The sequence below is a fragment of the Macrobrachium nipponense genome, chromosome 47, assembly GCF_015104395.2.
Source record: "Macrobrachium nipponense isolate FS-2020 chromosome 47, ASM1510439v2, whole genome shotgun sequence".
NCBI lineage: Eukaryota > Metazoa > Arthropoda > Malacostraca > Decapoda > Palaemonidae > Macrobrachium > Macrobrachium nipponense.
In genome coordinates, this window is record NC_087222.1 from 26,461,368 (window position 1) to 26,483,232 (window position 21,865).

Consider the following 21,865-nt stretch of genomic DNA (forward strand, 5'->3'; position numbering starts at 1 on the left):
TAGGTGTTTTTTTCTAAAGGGAATAGTGACGTGTTCCACTTAGCCATGGATAAAATGTATAGGTGAATAAGTGTTTTTTACTTTCTCTCTCTCTCTCTCTCTCTCTCTCTGCAGTATTAAGGTATTAAGTCTGAAGGCTAAATATTTAATTGTCTGTGTGCATGTGTAAGAGAGAGAGAGAGAGACCTAAACCGCCAATATTCACTCCATAAAAACTTAATAAAAAATGCATGTAAAGTCAATGCGAATGTTCAGCCATGCACTGAAACCTTGTGGTGTTACCACGAGAGAGAGAGAGAGAGCTGCCTCCCGTGGGGCAGTAGGACGTTGGGTCTCGTACAGAGACTTTTGGGTTTCGAAGCAGCTCTGCGACAAGAGTCTGACAGGTATGTCTAGTATTGGCATGTGTTGCATAATTACACAGAATATATATAATATATATCCATAAAAATAACCCAGTTTTTAAAAACAGTTCTGCACAGAACTTGTCAGAAATCACTTATAAAATTAAAAAAAAAAAAAATCTGCAAAATGATACAAGTACGAAATTCAAAATGCGTGTTATTTAAGAATATTAATTTTAAAAAAATCTTAAATTAAAAAATTTAAAAAATCAGACATTTTAAGAAGAACAACCAACTGATACCAGCTGAAGGTGTTAATACTGAGTGTCTATGGAAACAAAAAATAAATAAATAAATGAATAAAAAATAGAATGAAAAATAGATGAGTGGTCTGTCATAGGTCATATGTGGGGACATAGGGTATAAAATTAGTTGTTGACCTTTGGTATGTTTTGTTTTATTTAAAAGATGCCCAGGATCAAGTGATAACAATCATTTAGTATTGGGTAATAATTGTAGTTTTGTATGTATATATATATATCTAATAAAAGGAGCCCATAAAACACCAAAATATAGAGAGAAACGTACTATATTTCAGAGACTGCTGTCACTCTCCTCAGGTATATGAATGAGAAAAGTTTACAGAAAAGGTGGTATTTATACCAAGAGATCCATCCACGGGTAAGCCATTTTAGGTCACCCCCGCTGATAATCTTCCTTTAATCTTCTTAAGCGTTGGTTGAATGAAAACCTTGTCGATCGTATCTGATATCTATGCATGCTCCTTTTGAGATGTTCATTATACCTGCCTCTCTTTTATTAAGGCCGATTCCATCATTTGACTCTTGTACCGGCAGTTGCTGCTATAAATTATACGTGACAAATTCCAGTTTATTCTATGGTTATGTTCATTTATATGGTTGAAAATAGCTGAGTTCTGTTGTCCATACCTAACTGACCGTTTGTGTTGTATTAATCTCTGGGGAAGTGATTTTCCTGTAAATCCGATGTAAGATTGGTCACAGTCCTAGCATGGGATTTCATAAACCCCTGTTTCCTTGGGGAATGTCTTTTGTTGGACGTTAATCAGGGATTTGGCTAAGGTGTTTGGGTAAGTAAATGCATAAGGGTTAGATTTTCCGAGGGTCTGAGTCACCGTCTTAATCCTGTCCAGGTGAGGAATTCTTATTTTATTGTTGGGGGTGTCTCTGGTCTTGTCTTGAGGGGGTCAGTAGAAAATTACGTTTGCTTTGTGAATTGCTTTCTCAATTATATGGTCAGGATACTTTAAAGACGAAAGTTGCTTACGAATTAGTTCAAATTCTTTTTCCTGGAAATCTGGGGAACAAATTCGTAAGGCTCTTAAGAACAAGTTGCTGGCTACACCTATCTTGATAGAAATGTCATGATAGCTAAAGTAGTGAATGTATGAAAGTGAGAACGTTGGTTTTCTGTATATGGTAAATTTGTATTCTGTCGTGTCTCTAATTATTAAAACATCAAGAAAAGGAATTTTGTTGTCTGTTTCCCATTCAACTTTAAATTTGATGCTGGGCATTGATGCATTTAATTTTGAAAGGAATTCATTAAATTTGCCCCACCTATTATCCCAAAATGTTAGAATATCATTTACATATCTCATCCACAGCATGTTTTTGGATTTTATTGCATTTATTACTGCAGTTTTAAAGTATTCCATGTACAGATTGGCTAAAACAGGACTTAAAGAACTACCCATACTAACCCGATTTTTTGCTTATAGAATGATTCCCCGAATGAAAATACGTTATTAGATGCACATAATTCAACTAACTTAATTATTTTGTCAAGCGCCAATGGGAAACGATCTGAATAGGGGGACAATTTTTCCCTCAAAAACTGAAGAACGTCCTGTACTGGTACTTTTGTGAATAGGGAGTCTACGTCAAGGTTTAAAAGTTTTATGTTGTGCTTCTCTAAATTTGTGACAAAAATCTTCCGAATGTTTAATGTGACTGGGAGAAAAAGTGCCTAAAAAAGGGGAAAGGAGGCCAGCTAACCATTTAGAAATTTTGTAATTGAAAGCTCCGGCACATGAAATGATGGTCTGAATGAAAGATTGTCTTTGTGAGTTTTTGGGAAGGCCATAAAAGTAGGGGAGTTTAGGATTAATTACTTTAAATTTCTCCAATAGTTCAATACTCTTTTTGTCTTGGCCAATTTATCTTACTTTCCTGCTTAGCTACTTTTCTGAATTATCATGTAGCGTTCTCTTCTCCTTTCTAGACTATACTATATAATTTTAAGGATTGTAGTCTTTCTCAGTAGTCAAGGTCCTTAACTTCTTCTATTCTAGCTGTAAAGGACCTTTGTACACTCTCTAATTGTGCAATATCCTTTTGATAGTGTGGGTACCATATCATATTGCAATATTCAAGTGGACTACGAACATATGTTTTATAAAGCATAATCATGTGTTCAGCTTTTCTTGTTTTGAAGTGCCGTAACAACATTCCCATTTTTGCTTTACATTTTGCCAATAGAATTGCTATTTGATCATTGCATAACATGTTCCTATTCATCATCACCCCAAGGTCTTTAACTGCTTCCTTATTTGTGATTGTCTCATTATTAGGTCCCCTATATGCATATAGTTTTCCTTCTCTGTCTCCATAATTTATTGATTCAAATTTATCAGAGTTAAATACCATCCTATTTACCTCTGCCCAATCATATACTTTGTTAAGGTCTCTTTGTAGAGCGTTCCTATCTTCATCACAAGTAATTTCTCTACTTATTCTTGTGTCATCAGCGAAACTACTCACTACCGAATCCTTAACATTACTGTCTATGTCTTCAATCATAATAACAAACAGTATTGCAGCTAACACCGTACCTTGTGGCACACCGGATATTACCTTGGCTTCATCCGATTTCTCATCGTTTGCAATAACTATCTGTTTTCTGTTGTGTAAAAATTCTTTTAACCATCTTCCTACTTTATCCACGATATTGTGTTTTCTAATTTTCTTCGCTAATATATTATGGTCTACCTTGTCAAAAGCTTTTGCAAAGTCTACATAAACCACATCTGTTTCATTTCCGCTTTTCATATTTTTGAATATGTTCTCACGGTGGACTAACAGTTGGGTTTGTGTACTTTTTCCGGGTACAAAACCATGTTGCCCTATATTAAACAAATTATTTTTTATTAAATGTTTCATAATATTTTTCTTCAATACCCTTTCATACACTTTCATAATATGTGATGTTAGACTCACAGGCCTATAATTACTTGCCTCCAGTCTTGATCCACTTTTTGAAAGTAGGGGTAATATATGCTAATTTGTGCTCATCATAAATCTTGCCTGTATCTACACTTTGTCTTAATAATATTGCAAGTGGCTTTGCGATAGAATGAACTACTTTCTTTAACAAAATAGTAGGAACTCCATCAGGCCCTGCTGCAGCTCCATTTTTAATTTCATTAATAGCCTGCACAATATCAGATTCATTAATATCTATGTCAGCTAAATATTCACTATTTTCGTCCCTTACTTCTATATCATTATCTTCATTATTTATTCTAGGGGTGAATTCTCTCTTATATCGTTCTGCCAATATGTTGCAAATTTCCTTTTTTTCATTCGTTAATCTCCCTTCAATTCTTAGAGGGCCTATTTCTATTCTTCTTTTATTCATCTTTTTCGCGTATGAGTATAATAGTTTGGGGTTTTGCTTGATATTTAATAGGGTTGTTTCTTCCAAGTCCCGTTTTTCATTTTCTTTTGATTGTATAATCTTTTGTTCTGCATTTTCTATCTTATTTTTTAGTTCTATAACTTTCCATGCATTTTTTTCTTTTGCAAGACCTTTTTTCCACTTTCTGATTTTCTGGAACAAGATCCTTCTGTCTCTTGGTATGCATGACTGATGTTTACTTTTCTTATTCGGTATATATTTTTCCACTATTTTCTCTAATATTTTATATAATATCTCCGTATTTACCTTTATGTCATCACTTACGAAAATGTTATCCCAATCTTTGTTTAATTCTTCATTTATTTCTGACCATTTTATATTTTTACTGTAGAAGTTGTATTTTCCATATCCTTCCCACTTTTTCATTTTTTGCTTATCTCTGTTTTCACTTGCTTTGGAATGGACTGTTAATTCTATGACATTATGGTCTGAAATACTCGCATTATAAACTATTATTTCTTTAACATAATTCATCTCGTTCACAAATACTAGGTCTAAAGTATTTTCCTTTCTTGTTGGCAGGTGAATTATTTGTTGAATGTTGTATTCTAGTAGCATATCTAATAGCTTTTCGAATTGCCTCTTATCTTCTGCACTACTATTACTCTCTTTTTTATATGTATAAGTACAACCACAATCTCCTGGCCGCCCCACCTGGCCCTACCCCCCTAAAAGTTTTTATGGGACCAATAGTTACTCCTCAAGTCTTATATTATATAAAAGAGCAATGCTTGAACCGACCTCCAGCGTACTCGGGACGCGTGCAAGATTTTACCCCCTGCACATAAGTCGTAAACAATACATTCCTTACTTTTAACTTCGCTTAAAATGTGATAAAATCTACCTTCTAAAAGCACCTTGTTTCACAGACAAAGATTAAAGTAAATATGCCATATTTCATTAGAATTCATTGTTCTGTACTGTTTAACATGCACATCATTTATCTTTTTACATTTTCATTCCCATAAATCAATCATAAATATCTTACCCTAAAATTCCTGTATCTTTAACTAGACGTGAAACTCCTTTTTCAGACCTTTTTTTATTGGCTCTTCCATTCCTACCCACCGCTGCCACCACCACAACAACAACAATGTCCCTTGCTACTCCCATATCCATTCCCATAAGTAAATCACAAATATCCTGTCCTAGAATTCCCATATCTTTTAACTCAACGCAAAATAATTTTTTCATGGCCTTTTCCATAGGCTTCTTCTCTATTCCTACCCATCACCAACAACAACTACAACAACAACAAATTAGCTTGCCACTCCCCGAGCAAGCGAAAATATTTTCTATCCACTGTGTATAAAGTTGCTAAGGCAACTAACAAATGGTAATATGCTGAAAGTCACCCCTCTTTTTATAGACAGAGCAATTACACCTCCCCAGTTTCATGACTTATTCCTGACAGCTAGCTCACACACACACCCACACAAACTCCTGCCCTTTCATCTTTTTTGTTTGTGGGTCAGAATCAAAATATCTTTGCTTGAATGTATGTAAATGGAGATGAACCATTATCAGTGTTGAATAAAATATAAACTCAGCTAAGTGCTCGTAGTCACATGCACGCCTATGCGTGCGACTGACTGAGGTGTGAGTGCATGCGTTCGTGTGTAATATATATATATATATATATATATATATATATATATATATATATATATATATAATATATTCATACATATATATAAATGCAATGTACCACAATCACCTGAGGAATGGCATAAATATATTCTGGAGCTCTTGAATTAAATTTCACGCCAACACCAACTGACCCACCCTGGTACCTACTGGGTTGGGAAGCTGGGTGAGAATTGCTGGCATGCAAAGTGCTTCGCCTGTCAGACAAAGACCCAGGCACATAAATACTCAGGTTCCAACTTCTTTCATGACCTATGTGGGTCAGCTGGTAGCTTCCTTAAAACGGATTAAGTTCATTTATTCGCTTCGCATAAACTTTTTTTTTTTTATTAAATTGGACCCAGTTATGTTTCTTACTAAACGTGTTATTGCAATGAACCGACTTCTCAATGATTATAGCCCTGTGGTACAGCTGCACACACACACACACACATACACAAAGGGTACCAATGGAGGTCAGAGACGAGTGGAGATCTGGAGACGACAAAGCACAAAAAAGACGTGATGGACATTTGTCACCCACTCAGCCGCTCTACTACTGCATATACAAAGCAAACAGCCCATTTCAACACATAACTAGGACATATCTTCACCATAATCCCTGCTGCCTTTCTTGCTCACTTTGCCTATTCTGTGACGCCCCCTTCTCTCTCTCTCTCTCTCTCTCTCTCTCGTCCTACCATCGTACACTACATTTGCTCCAAAATACCTGTTCGTTCTGAAGCAGTCCCGTTCGTCTAATCACTGTCAACATTCACTGCTCCATCTCCCTGGGCCCCAATTAAATGTTGCCTTCACATTTCATCACAATTTTCTACAACTGCAAACACTTTCAGACTATTGCTGGTTTCTGCCATGTCTCTTCACTGTCCCGCTCGGCAAACATCAGCCACATATACTCATGTGTTTATATTCCATCATATATCAAGCTCCAACTAACCCAGTGCCATTAAATTCACTCTACCTTGCACCAAAGAGTGCAGTGGACCCTTAAACCACATAGGTTTCTCTCTTGTTTTGTAGCACATCCTGTTCCTACACGGCTGTTATATCACCATCTATGACCTTTAGTATCTCATGCTTTCCAACCTTAGTCTCAAAAAGCAGGTCCCAAAAACTCCAGCAAGCGAGATGAGGGGGCCGCCGCCGACGATGTTGTTGGCCGCCCTGCTGGCAATGTCGATGATTCTAACGTCAAATGGATTGTATTACAACGCGTCAAATCGAGATCTCGGAAGCATCTACTACCAGGAGAGAAACAACATATTCGACAAGAAGATAATGCCTTCACAGTACATCAAGCATAACAAAACGGTTGATTATGCTTGTGAGTTTTAACAATTTTTTTTGGTTTCAGTCTGCTGCATGCATGCATCTGTGGCCTTTTTCAGTGTACCACCAGATTTTGTGCTGAGATTGTGAGAAATTTATAGTTTCATTGGTGTAATGTGGTCTGTTTCTTTGTTGCAAATTTGGAGAACATTGACCATAGTACTTATCAGACGAAATGATAGTATATGGACTACAGGATGCACTTAGAATTTAGTGAGATTTCTCTTTCTATATCCTGAGTGTTAATTAAAACTATGAACCATTCTCTGCGCATAATGAGTTTTTGACTGTATAGTCTAAAACGTTTATGATACGCTTTAAACTTGGACTTTCTTAAATTTAATGTCACAGTGATTTCCTTGTTACCCTAAACTAAGTATTCTAGACTTACTAAGTTTTCATTTTCAACACTTTCAGATTCTTGTTCTTTCAGTCTCAGTTTATGCTTTGAAAAATGTAGACCTACAATGACCCGTGTTTCTTATCTGACTCATATCACACAGAATTTGTTTCTAGTGCGCAAATCCACAGCTTTTTTTTATCCTGTCCCTTCCTATTCAGTCTGTGTCCAAACCTCTTCCTATATTTTTCAGGTCAGTGTCGCAACCTCTGCCTGGCAATGGTTCAGTGCCTAGCCGCCTCATGGATTAGAATGACCAGTGGCATGACCTCAAGTTGTCTCATTTCTGAAACCTACTTTAGTCATCTGGAACTGATAAACATAGACCCTGGCGTCTTTGCTGCCACGACCTTCCACTGGTTCAGTAAGTCGAGGAAAACTGTCAATACCGGACTTCTGAATTCAACCAGTTTTTTTACGTGTGACATATATATATATATATATATATACAGTGTACCCCTCATAATCGCGGACCTGTTATATATACAGTGTACCCTCAACCCCCTCCGTATTCGCGACTCCAGATACGCAGACTCACATGTTCGCAGATTTCTCTCTGGAACATATACCCCATCACTTGCTTAATAATAGCCTATTCACAGTATTTTTCCATGAAAAATATGACAAATTCCTGGGGATTTTTTATCAATTTCATCATCAAATCCACTTTTTGTGATAAAACTATTAAAAAAACTATATAGAAACATTTTTAGTGGGTTTTTCTTGTGTTTTACCTAACAAAATAGCAGGGTTCTAGCTAATTGGGAGGGGGGGGGGATCTGGTACCTAACCCCCGCAAATAAGGGGAGAACACTGCAATGCCCAGTTAAACGTGAACTACTACCTACATTCACTTTCAGAATCTGATTACAAAAAGGGGCAGTACAAATACTACAAGGTTCATGAAGCACTTTACAGTTTCTCTCAAGCCAACAACGCCTGCAGATCTGAAGGAGCACAGCTGGCTACTTCCGTCGACGCCCTGAAGAAGGCAGACATGACAGTCCGCCTCTACCAGGGAGGTAAGTCACTCAAGCGGTTCTGCAGCACCCGCCAGACCACCTCTTTCTCTATTTACTCTAAACGAAAAGAACGTTTCACGCAGTCAAAAACAGGACGCCATTGCAAACTTGTGAAAACTCGTCTTTTGAGTTACGTTCATGCATTTGCAAAGATTAGAATGACACTAAAATTACTTCTCTCCAACAGTTGGAGCACAATATTGGATTGGGCTTTACCAGGAGGGACCTACAGCACAGGCAATGTGGCTCAGCCCCAATGGTAGGTAAAAAAATTTAAGACATGGCACAATATCAAAACAGTAATTTGCTATGTGTACTCATACAGTACGTAGGAAATTTGCATTGTCTTTACTCTCGTATTGTAAATAGAAAACTTGTAAGACTTACTCATATGGTACATTGTATGTAGGAAACCTGTAGTTATGGTTTTCTGTCATAAAAACACTGATGGACAAATGCCACGAATCAAACTTCTAACTATTTCTTGTTTGGTTTTCTCATTCAGGAAATATGTCAATTCAGATAGACTACATCCCAGGAACCTCAAATTGCTACTCGTTGTATAATGTAGGCACCTGGATTTTCATGAATCAAATCTGTACCTTAACAAATTATGGTGTGTGTGAGAGAAACTTCTAATCACTACAAGGGTAAGTCTCCCACCTTCTCTCTTTCTATCTTTATACTATACAAAAACAGATAGGGGGCGCCAGAGTTACAGTTTGTTAATCTGGGCATCATGTTCTTTGAGCAACAGAGACAAGGAAAGAGGATCAAGGGACAATCCAGGATGAAGATTCAAATTCCTTGTTGATGTGGCTTCAATAAAAACGGATTCCAGCAGAGTCCTTTTGCGGTGATCTTTTTTGACCCTGTAGATGACTGAGGAATTATCCCAGTTAATAGCATGTCTTAAGCCAAGTATCCGCAATGCCATTATTCGTTGAGCCTCTTGATATGTCACATTTGTGCTGAGAGCATCTCGCCTCTAGATCTACGAATGTATGTATATTATAGGATCTTTATTCATTGTTATTTTTCCCAAAGGGCCACTTATTCTACCCTTCTTTTTCTTTTTTCAGAACCAACTGTGGTGATGCTGTTTCCATCTAGAACCATCTTTTACCTAGAACCTTTTACCTAGAGCCAAATGTGGGACTGTTTTCCATCTAGGGTTGTCTGAGATATTGGTTTCTCAAGAACCAGCTGTGATGCTGAATATCATCCAGGAACCATCTGCGATGCTCTTTTGTCAAAACAGCTGTAATGCTGTATATATCATTAAGTAGTAATCTGTGGTGCTGTCTTGCTCAAAGATCAATAATACTTTCTTTGAAGTAACTGCATTTTGTGTGTGTTATACCCTGTTGTTTTAATTCAAAACTGAATACACTGCTACACTTTTACAGTGAATACACTACTGAGTGATTTTACCTGGTGGTAATACCAGGGTAGCTTCATCCCAAGAAAAAATGTAATCTCTGATACCAAGTTACTGTGATTTCAAGTTTTCACAGTTATAGCTCTCATGTGCATCATTACTACAAGCTATCAGTAAAGCTTGTTTACCTTTTTGCCTTCCTAAACAACTCGCCTAGAATCAGGTGTACCATATTTCCACAGAATTTGCCACATAAAAGCAATTGCAGTGTTTTAATTCAAAATCAAATATAATGTTACATTTCCACAGGCACAGGTTGAATTCTAATATTTCCAACAACTGCACTGCTGTTTCGACCCTTATTTGAAACTCATGACTGGTTTTCACTAAGAAAACTTCAATGTTTCCTTTGTGAAAATGATTAATTTGGTATTTCAAATGTTCAGCTCCACAAAGGCTTATACAAATCACAGAGCCAAAGTTATTGTTTGGTATATTTCTAGGCATATGTTTATGTCTGTGACTTCATTCAGGTTGTATAAGCTTTGAGCTATGCTTAGTTGCTTAGTTTTTCAAGCTATCTGGTCAATATGAAGGACCTGACTTAATCTTTGGTTGGTATAAAGACATTTTATGGTTTCTGGTTGATGTTCTGTGGATAATATCAAAAGGAATATGTTTTTTTTGTAGCAATTAGAGGAATCAAGTTGTTGGTTTATATGAACCTGCGTTCATACTGGCATATAGGCCTAAGAGTTAGGATAATAATGTAGACTATTGGTGGGGAATTCTAGTCACCTACATCAAGGTTTGACTTTTGTGTTTAGTTTAGACTGGTCATGTAATTGATAAGACGTTTAAGGGAACTTTGAAGCCTGTTGTGGACCGAGGATGGCTGTCCCCGTAAGACATAGCAGGCTAAATGTTAGCACTTCTCTTACACCCCCCCCCCCCCACAGAGCAACCAATAAACTTCTGTGATAAGAGCGATTACCACCACCAATATTTTGTAAAAACATGAATATTAATGGCTACAAAGAACCATTTCATTATCACTCGAACAGTCAGCAGAAACCATAATACAGTCATAGATCTCATCATGTAACTCGTATTGTCTGAAACGTAAATAAAATCAATATCTACAATTATTTTCTTCAATCCTAATTACAGTTTACACACACACAGATATATATATATATATATATATATATATATATATATATATATATATATATATATATATATATATATTAAAGGTAAAAGCCACGAAAAAAGGTAAACAACGTACTTTCTGCAAGATCTTTCGACTCAACGTCCTTTACTCAGCAGACAAACTGACTTACATGAGAAATTGAGAGTACAGGAAAGGTCGTATAACTGACAGATAGGGATTATAAGGAGATTAGTACCTATAATCCGGCAGACCTGGAGAAAGAGTAACCTTTCCAAACAAGCATAAACATGGGTACAATTTAAGAACAAAAAGATTAAGTCCAACTGCTCAGACAAAGGGACAAGACAATTAAAGGATTATATAGGGCGACAGCTGACCACATTAAGATCTTTGGTAAACAAAAACTTATTCACAAAACATATTAAACATACATATACAAAGAAAATATCTCTAAGGCAACTAATTTCTATTTAAGTCTGTAATTATATCTTTGAGGTCATTCTTAATCATGTTACAAATACATGGGTCTAAATGAAACAGGCCACGACTAATATTAAAATTACATCGCGAAGTAAGTTGTATTATGACAGATTCTAAAAGATTTTGGGATAAGATATCTTTTGATCTTGCAATTACTGAACTACCAATCAAATTTATCCGGTGGTTGTTTTCATTAAATGAATGAATATTGCATTAGATGTTTGCCCAGTTTTGACGGAATATTTATGCTGTTTTAATCTTACTTCTAAGCACTTGCTCGACTGTCCGAGATAAAATGAGGGGCAGTCCATAAATGGAATTTTAAGTATTATGTTGTTGCTTTCCCTAGGGCCATTTTTTATTAACATTCCTTTTAGTGTGTTATTATAGGAAAAAACAAGGTTGACCTTAAAGGCTTTTAACAATGATTAAATGGTTTCAAATCCGTTAAAATAAGGCAAACCGAGAATGTTCTAAGAATTTTCTCTCTCCGTGTTACTTACACTATAAAACTTTTTGTGGGCTTTATTATAACAAATATCTAATATATGTGAAGGATAACATAAATCTTACCCTATTTTTCTTATGTATTCAATTTCTTGATCCAAATATTGGGGACTGACAATGCCTAATGCTCGTAAAAACATAGAAGAAAAAATTGATATTTTGATGTTAAGATGGTGGCCTGAATAGAAATGAACATAAATTAAGTCGTTGGTTGGTTTCCTATAAATACTGAATTTACATTGAAATGGTTCGCTATGTATCAAAACATCTAAGAAAGAGAGGCAATGTCTTTTTCCAATTCTAGAGTAAACTTAATTGACGGTACCTGGTTATTTAATTTAGAGAGAAAATCATTTACATCAATACCAGCAGGCAGAACAGCTAAAATATCATCAACATATCTATACCACTTTACAGGAATATAAATGACATTATGTAAAAAGCGTTTTTCAAAGAATTCCATGTACAAGTTTGAGAGGAGTGCTGATAAAGGGTTGCCCATTGCCATGCCAAATATTTGTTGATAAAATTCACCATTGAATATAAAATTCACCATTGAATGTGACTTACAGGTAGAGGTAATTCATGCTGAGTTAGTTCATTACTAAGATATTCTAGAATAGAGTCTATAGGGACTTTATTAAAAAGAGAACATACATAAAAACTAACAAATCTATCAGTAGGGCAAAGAGTAATTTTGTTTAATTTATCAACTAAATCTAGAGAATTATATATATGAGAATCGGAGATGGTTCCAAGTAACGGGGACAAGATCTTAGTGATATATTTCGAAAGTTTATATGAAACTGAGCCAGCAGTACTGATAATAGGCCGCGTAGGGTTATTTTCTTTGTGCGTTTTGACTAATCCATAGAGGTAAGGTAGCGAAGGAAATTTGACTGACAGTTTGCCTAGTAGTTCTGTTTTATCTTTAAGGATTTTTTTTCACTGTGCTATTAAAGTTTTTTATAACTTGATCAAGGGGATTTTTTGTTAGTTTTTTATAAGTCACATCATCATCCAGTATGGCTTGCATACGTGATATGTAGTCAGCTTTATTTAAAATTACTATACTATTTGACTTATCAGTTTTTGTAATGTGAATAGTATTGTCCTTTTTAAGATCGGTCAAACTTTTCTTATATATATATATATATATTATATATATATATATATATATATATATATATATATATATGTATGTATGTATGAATAACTTGATCACGAAGTATATAAAATGTGATGCTATGTATAAATAAAGGTGTTTTGCCACGAAGGAAAAAATGAAAAAGCGAGATAGCCAAGTACTTTCGGTCCTGTTCGGACCCTTTACTGAGGCAAACTGATTTTACAGAGAACAACATAGTCAAAAGAAAACATAATATACAAACTGACACTACAAGATTAGCAAGCAATAAGGGCGATTTTTCACTCTACAGAAAGGAGGAGCCGCCTGAGGGAAGCCACACCTTGAAGGATACACGCAGTAAACAAGTGATTCTCCCAGAAAACAGTACATTTTGAAAAAACACGGGAGCATATACAATTTAATATCATGAATTTTTACACAAATTTTCCCCCCAAAAAATATTATTAATGAAAAGACAAAAGAAAATATAAATATATATATATATCGAGCAAGAGAAAGAGGGAGAGAAAATATCGAACCAGAGAGAGAGAGAGAGAGAGAGAGAGAGAGAGAGAGAAAGAGAGAGAGATAATAACTATATACATGTGGGACTAATTTATTAGTTTTTCATTTATTTTAAGGTCCTTCATAAACATCTTACAAATATATGGGTCCAAATGGTACATTCCCAGAATAAGATTTAGGTTCTTTTTATTAGTGATTTGTATAATTGCCGATTCCAGTAAATTTCTTGAAACATAATCATTAGATCTAGCAATTACCGAGGTATCACCCCAATTAATACAATGAGATTTTTCACTCAGATGGATAAACAGTGCATTTGAAGTCTGGGCTGTTCTAACTGAATACATATGCTGCTTAATACGTACACATAAATTTTTACTTGACTGACCAACGTAAAACGATGGGCAATCCTTACAAGGAATTTTGTAAATGATGTTGTTATTTGTTACGGGACTATTCTTAATTAGCATATCTTTAATGGTATTGTTATAAGAGAACACTACATTAACATTAAACGATTTAAATATTGATTTTATGGTTTCAAATCCACGAAAATATGGTAAGCTAAGTACATTTTTAGGCATTTCTTTTTCATTAATAGCAACACTATAAAACTTTTTGTGAGCTTTTTGATAACATAAATCAATTAAATGAGGTGGGTAGCAGAGATCGTTTCCTATCTTTTTTATGTATTCTATTTCTTGGTCCAGATATTGTGGACTCGTGATACGCAAAGCGCGTAGGAACATACAAGAAAAAATTGAAATTTTAATATTAAGATGACGGCCAGAATAAAAATGTACATATGTTAAATTATTTGTGGGTTTTCTTTCTATAAAATACTGGAATTTGCATTGGAAAGATTCTATATGTATTAATACATCAGAAAGGGATGACATTGTTATTTTCAATTTCAACAGTGAATTTTATGGACGGCACCAAATTATTTAATTTAGACAGTAAATCATTTACATCGATATACCAGGTAAGACTACTAAGATATCATCGACATATCGGTACCATTTTAAGGGGATAAGTGTGATATTCGGGAGGTGTTGTCTCTCAAAAAATTCCATATATAAGTTTGAAAGGAGAGGTGATAAAGGGTTACCCATGGCCATACCAAATATTTGTTGGTAATATTCTCCATTAAAAATAAATCTGCAATCACAAATACATAACTTAATTAAGGAAATTATGTGACTAACGGACATTGGCAATTCATGCAGTACAAGTTCATTACTTAAATATTCTAGCACAGAGTCAATAGGGACTTTTGTAAACAAAGAACATACATCAAAACTGACAAAAATATCGCTAGGGTTTAGTACAATGTTATTTAATTTTTCCACAAGATCAAGAGAATTCCGGATGTGTGAATTAGATACAGTTCCTAGTAGCGGGGATAACAGTTTAGTAAGATATTTAGATAGTTTATAAGCAATTGATCCTACAGTACCAATAATTTTGACTAGGCCATATAAATAAGGTAATGAGGGACACTTTACAGTTAACTTACACAAAAGTTCTTTTCTATCTTTAAGAATTTGTTTGATATTGATATTAAAGTTTTTTATTACTTGGTCCAACGGATTTTTTGCGAGTTTATTGTAGGTTATTTTATCCTCTAGTAAAGTATGCATGCGTATGTATTCAGTTGGAACAGACCAGACTTCAAATGCACTGTTTATCCATCTGAGTGAAAAATCTCATTGTATTAATTGGGGTGATACCTCGGTAATTGCTAGATCTAATGATTATGTTTCAAGAAATTTACTGGAATCGGCAATTATACAAATCACTAATAAAAAGAACTTAAATCTTAGTCTGGGAATGTACCATTTGGACCCATATATTTGTAAGATGTTTATGAAGGACCTTAAAATAAATGAACAACTAATAAATTAGTCCCACATGTATATAGTTATTATTTCTTTTTCTCTCTCTGTCTGTCTGTCTGTCTCTGTCTCTCTCTCTCTCTCTCTCTCTCTCTCTCTCTCTCTCTCTCTCTCTCTCCTCTCTCTCTCTCTCTCTCTCAGGTTCGATATTTTCTCTCCCTCTTTCTCTCGCTCGATATATATATATATTTATATTTTCTTTCGTCTTTTCACTAATAATAATTTTTGGGGGGAAAATTTGTGTAAAAATTCATGATATTAAATTGTATATGCTCCCGTGTTTATTCAAAATGTACTGTTTTCTGGGAGAATCACTTGTTTACTGCGTGTATCCTTCAAGGTATGGCTTCCCTCAGGCGGCTCCTCCTTTCTGTAGAGTGAAAAATCGCCCTTATTGCTTGCTAATCTTGTAGTGTCAGTTTGCATATTATACTTTCTTTTGACTTTGTTGTTCTCTGTAAAATCAGTTTGCCTCAGTAAAGGGTCCGAACAGGACCGAAAGTACTTGGCTATCTCGCTTTTTCATTTTTTCCTTCGTGGCAAAAAACCTTTATGTATGTATGTATGTATGTATAGTAAACACTGCATCGTTTGTCTTTCAAAAACACGTCTGTAATTAATCAAAATATTCCCAGAACTTTGAATTTTATATATTTTTAATGATAATGTTTTCTGTGGCATTATTTGAACTAAGGCTCAAGAATTAATTGATTTATACTCAAACAGAAATATATATATATATATATATATATATAAAATCTATATATATATCTATATATATATATTATATATATATATATATATATATAAATATATATATATATATGTGTGTGTGTGTGTGTGTGTATGTGTGAGAGAGAGAGAGAGAGAGAGAGAGAGAGAGAAAGCTATTTTTATTTTCTCTAATCTCTGATCCCACCGTTTTCTATATTTGAACCAAATGGTAAACTCTAACATTTTTTTCAGATTCTCGTCTTCACTGCCCACGATTTTATCGCTTTCAACAAATTAATATTTTCGTAATCGTAAACACATTCAGCTCAGTTATTTAATGATGAAGCGAAAGATTAATTAATAAAATAATAAATAACGGTATTCAATTATATATATTTATCGCGCAAGGATGAAATATTAACGTTAATATGGGGAAAACTTTTAAAGAAACTTACTACTCTGGTTTATTCGAAAGGATATATGATTTTTTATGATCTTGGTGAGGAGGAAGAGGAGGAGGTGGAGAAGAAGAAGAAGGAAGATATATGGACAAGGACTGAATAACAAATGAAAGTAAAAAAAAGTAGGACTGGGAAAAGAGAATTGACTGATAGCTCGGGGGGAGAGAACTGGAATATAGGCCTAACGGAGGCAGTAAAGAAGACTGTGTAGAGCAGAGAAATCTTCATGTGTATAAACTTTTATCCATACCCAGCTAGTCATTTAATCTTTATACACGAAAACCCATGATAGTGTGAGGACCAGAGATTAAGACAGGTAGCTGGGATACTGATGATTTATTTACAGTTGTTGTTTGAGATTAAGCTGGCCTTGTGCCAGCACGAGCTCTTACTCGTAGACAGGTGCGGACGGATAAGTAGTACAGTCTCACACCGAGAGCAGAAATGACTCTGCGACAGTAGATTTGTGTTTTCCTACAGTCACATATTTAAAGGTAATAAGGCGTACGAACAATGGAATTACATGTGTTATACGTCTGCGGAAAGGCCGCGGAACGCTCTATCGGATGGAAGTAAGAACAGCGCTACTTCATGATTGGATACAATGAAAATAGGGAAAAAGCGTTGTCCTTACTATAGAGTCAGTCTTAGCAGGGTGATTCATTTCCATAATGGCTGCCCGTGTCACACGCAAACCTATTCACTACAGGGTCTTGTCTTGTCTCAATAGCTGTTTCTTCACACGTACCACACCCAAATTAGCCTTCGTCATCAAAGTTCTGAGAAGGCGACATATATATTTCTGGTGGGGTTCAGGAATGTCTGGGGTCATGTGTCAATGCGATAAAAATATGAATAAATGCTAATAATTAAGGATCTACTGAAAGCATATACCTAATATATGAGACTATAAAACTTGAGACGTATAAGAAGAAATTTATTACACTGGATAAACTACAATAATTCTTGCTACGTAGATTCATATTCGCTTCGTTTAAATGATTCTGAACTTTCTTGAACAATTTGGCTTTCAGTCTCTTCCTTGGCGTCTCCAAATGTAATGGGGTAGTGGGGGTGGGGGTGGGGGCGGGAGGGGGGTGGGGGGTGGGGGGTGGGGGAGACGAGTAAGGCTAGAAACCCCATGACTTAAATCTTGGCTAAGACACTTAAAGCTCTTTATCGAAAATAACAAAAACTATTTCAATCAATCACCACAAGTCTCTTCCCCACAACAAATAACCGCAAACAATCAAACACATAGACGAGATAAGATACAAATACCTGGGAATAATGGAAGGAGGGGATATAAAACACAAAGAGATGAAGGACACGATCAGGAAAGAATATATGTAATGGGGTATTCCCTCATTATTCATTTGGTAAACGTGTAGCTCGAACGTCAAGGCAAACCAATACACACAGCCCCTCTCTCTCTCTCTCTCCATTCTAAAAGGTAATGAAAATGAGAGAGTTGCATTACAAAAGATACCTTTATTAACAATGAATAAATAAGGAATTAATCAAGTCTTACAGACTAACTTAAAAAACCCCCAACAGTAAAATGTCTGACTGTATGCAGTCACCAAAAAGTCTACATCCATCGGGAACTCTCTGTCCCCCTCCATTGCCAGAACCGTCTGTTTCAAAGACACAGAACACATCCCATAAGTACACACACAAGTTTAACAATCAGAGATTAAAGATTGAATATCCTCACAAAATGTCAAACAGATAACAACAAACCAGTCTTCGGCTAAAATAATTCAACTTGGCTAAAGTAATTCAACTCACCCATGCAGCCGGAATATCTCACTCACTATTCCAAAAAACACTTAGGCACCGCCATCGTGGCTCTGCCTTCCTCTCGAAGACGCCTCTATCAAAATCCCCCGTAGACTTGGGTATCCAACATTATTAACAGAAAGAGGCGCACACGCACATACGAACGCATACTTCGTTAACGCCTCACACTTACTGGCCGCAACCAGTTTCACAAAGGCACTTTGAGAAGAGTTCATGAACTTAGTACATTCACTTGTCTAACTAAGCAGTTTTATCTCACGCCACCCATAGAAACTCCTTGTCAGCTTTCTCGGGTCGTCGCCTCTGCTCTGTTCTTCACATTCCATAGGTTATTGGCAATATATTATTAATCAAAAACCCTAGGCGTAATATACATGCAGAGACTCAAGGCGATACTCAAGTCAAAACTCAACGCCGGAAATATGATAAAAGCCATAAACACATGGGCAGTACCAGTAATCAGATACAGAGCAGGTATATTGGAGTGGACGAAGGCTGAATTCCGCAACATAGACCCGAAAACTAGGAAACATATGGCAATACACAAAGCACTACACCCAAGAGCGTATACGGACAAACTATACATAACATGAAAGGGAGGGAGAGGACTACTAAGCATAGAGGACTGTGCCAACAGAACATGGCAATGTCTACTGAGGGGAGAACTCAAGAAGGAAACAGAAGGAATGCTAACTGCGGCACAAGATCAGGCCATAAGAACCAGATATGTTCAAAGAACGATAGATGGAAATAACATCTCTCCCATACGTAGGAAGTGCAATACGAAAAATGAAACCATAAACCACATAGCAAGCGAATGCCCGGCACTTGCACAGAATCAGTACAAAAAGAGGCATGATTTAGTGGCAAAAGTTCCACTGGAGCCTGTGCGAGAAACACCAGCTACCTTGCAGTAATAAGTGGTGCGAACACCAACCTAGAGTGATAGAAAACTATAACCCAAAGATCCTCTGGGACTATGGCATCAGAACAGATAGGGCGATACATGCCAGTGGAACCAGACGTGACGCTGATTGGCAAGACCATGAAGAAAGTATTACTCACTGTTGTCGCAATGCCAAAGGACATCAGAGTAGATGAGAAAGATAAAAAAATGTATAATTATCAAGACCTGAAAATAGAAATAAGAAGGAAATAGGATACACCAGTAGAAATTGTACCCTTAACCATAGGAACCCTAGGAGACACGATCCCAATATCCCTGAAAAGGAATCTGGAAAAACTAGAGGCTGAGGTAGCTCCAGGACTCATGCCAGAAGTGTGTTCCTGGAAACAGCACAAAGTGAGAAAAGTGATGGACTCCTAAGGAGGTAGGATGCAACCTGGAACCCCCACACTATAAAAACCACCCAGTCTAGTAGGATGACTGTGTGATAAGCCCCCCTGGCCCCCCCCCCCCAAAAAAAAAAATAATATTAATACCTTAGGATCTACCTTTCCCTAGCCTAACCTCACAAACACAACAGACTTTCAACTTTCACCTGACCTAATAAATTATAATTCTGGGGCCACAAACAGCAATTTACGCTCTGTTTATTAGCCACCCATAATTCCAGGCTATTCTTCGCAAAATCCAGGCCATCAATAAGTTTGAGTGACGATCCTCATGCACAAAAGCGAGAACGTCTACACTGACACGTGGACATGTGCTCGATTGCTTGGTAAGGGTGAAGGGTGGATGTATATATATATATATATATATATATATATCTATATATATATATATATATCTATATTATATATATATATATATATATATATATATATATATAATATATAAATATATATATTAGTATAATATATGTATAATGTATATATACATCCATTTTTATTATTATTTTTTTTTTTTCTATTTAAAAGTTTTAAAAGGGTAGAAAATATTATTGGTAACACTTGCTATATTTTTTTTATTTTTTACATTATTTTTACAATTTTAATTTATTAATTCTCAATATGTATAATCTGTATATAGGTACATAGCTAAAGTAGTTCTTTGATTTCAGCCTAATTATAAATACAAAAAGCTTTGAACTATGTGTTTTTCATTGAGAAAAACGCCTATTAAAATCATATAATTGGTTTTGGATTATCATAAATTAAAAATCTTTGAAAAACTTCAATTTTTTTGCAAAAAAAATCATATTAAATATGTATTGTTGATTCTGGCATATTTTGTATATTATAAATATTTGAAAAACATCAAAAGTGTCTTGTTTCACTTTAATAAAAACCTATTATAATTATATTGGTAATTTTGGCATATAAATTAAAAATCTTTGAAAAAATTCAGGTGATTTTTTTAACTTAGAAACACACTTATCACAATCATAATTGGTGATTATATATATATATATATATATATATATATATATATATATATCATATACTATATATATTCTAGTAATATATATATGTAATAAAAATGAAAAAATTCAAGTGATTTTTGTACTTAGAAAAACACCTATTAAAATCATATTTGATTTTGACATATTATATAGTAAAAATAATTGAAAAAAAATAGTCTTGTATTATTATGTAAAACAAAAAAACTATTAAAATTACTATATTGTTGATCCTGGCATATTATAATTGACCTTTGATGTCAATACACAAACTTTATGATATACAGATATTATAAATTTTCAACACACAAACCAATCTATACATACTAGTACAGGCAGACCCCGGAAAATGCCACCAACCCGAAACATCGCAAGAGAAATGTATAAAAAAGTGTATGTAAAAATGAGAAATGAAGTGATCAGAGCCTTAGCTTAATCCTCTGGGTGTGATCTTTAGTATTTTACTTGTATTATGAAGTGGCGTGCTCCCTAATACCTCCAAATTTTGACTTTACATTGTAGCAGCTTAAGATGACGGTGTAAGCTTGGAACATCCGCCGTAACCCGGAACAACTGGAACAGATTTTCTTTTTTCAATGAATATATTTGGAATGCGGCATAATACTAAATCACTTTAAGAAATTATTTACTTTATATTGAAACTTATTAAAAAACAGTTCATACAAGCTTAAGTAATTTTATCACCATTTTTTCACTATTGTGTAAATAATAAGAAAATTTTAAATTGTAATCTAGGCCTATGTAGCCTGGTACCTCTTGGCCTAACCCAAAGACAGGCAGGTTAGGACTATGCGAGGTTAAAAAAAAATGCTATTCTTTTAAGGTGACAAATTAAGCCCAACAAATTTAATTTAGGGTCAAACATAATGTGGCTTGGGACTTGTTTAAATAATAAAAGGGTGTTTTAACAGTTTCTGATGAAA

The 21,865-nt window shown here is 35.1% G+C and overlaps 1 protein-coding gene across 1 annotated transcript; it reads left to right on the plus strand.

The window, feature by feature from the left end:
* The first annotated feature begins 5,841 nt into the window (after positions 1 to 5,841).
* Positions 5,842 to 10,983, plus strand: LOC135204485 (uncharacterized). The gene is made up of 6 exons (XM_064234662.1): positions 5,842 to 7,059; positions 7,658 to 7,828; positions 8,325 to 8,486; positions 8,674 to 8,745; positions 8,992 to 9,136; positions 9,569 to 10,983. Exons 1-5 carry the CDS (start codon positions 6,810 to 6,812, stop codon positions 9,123 to 9,125), a joined length of 789 nt encoding a protein of 262 aa, XP_064090732.1. The 5' UTR covers positions 5,842 to 6,809; the 3' UTR covers positions 9,126 to 9,136; positions 9,569 to 10,983.
* The last annotated feature ends 10,882 nt before the right edge of the window (positions 10,984 to 21,865 follow it).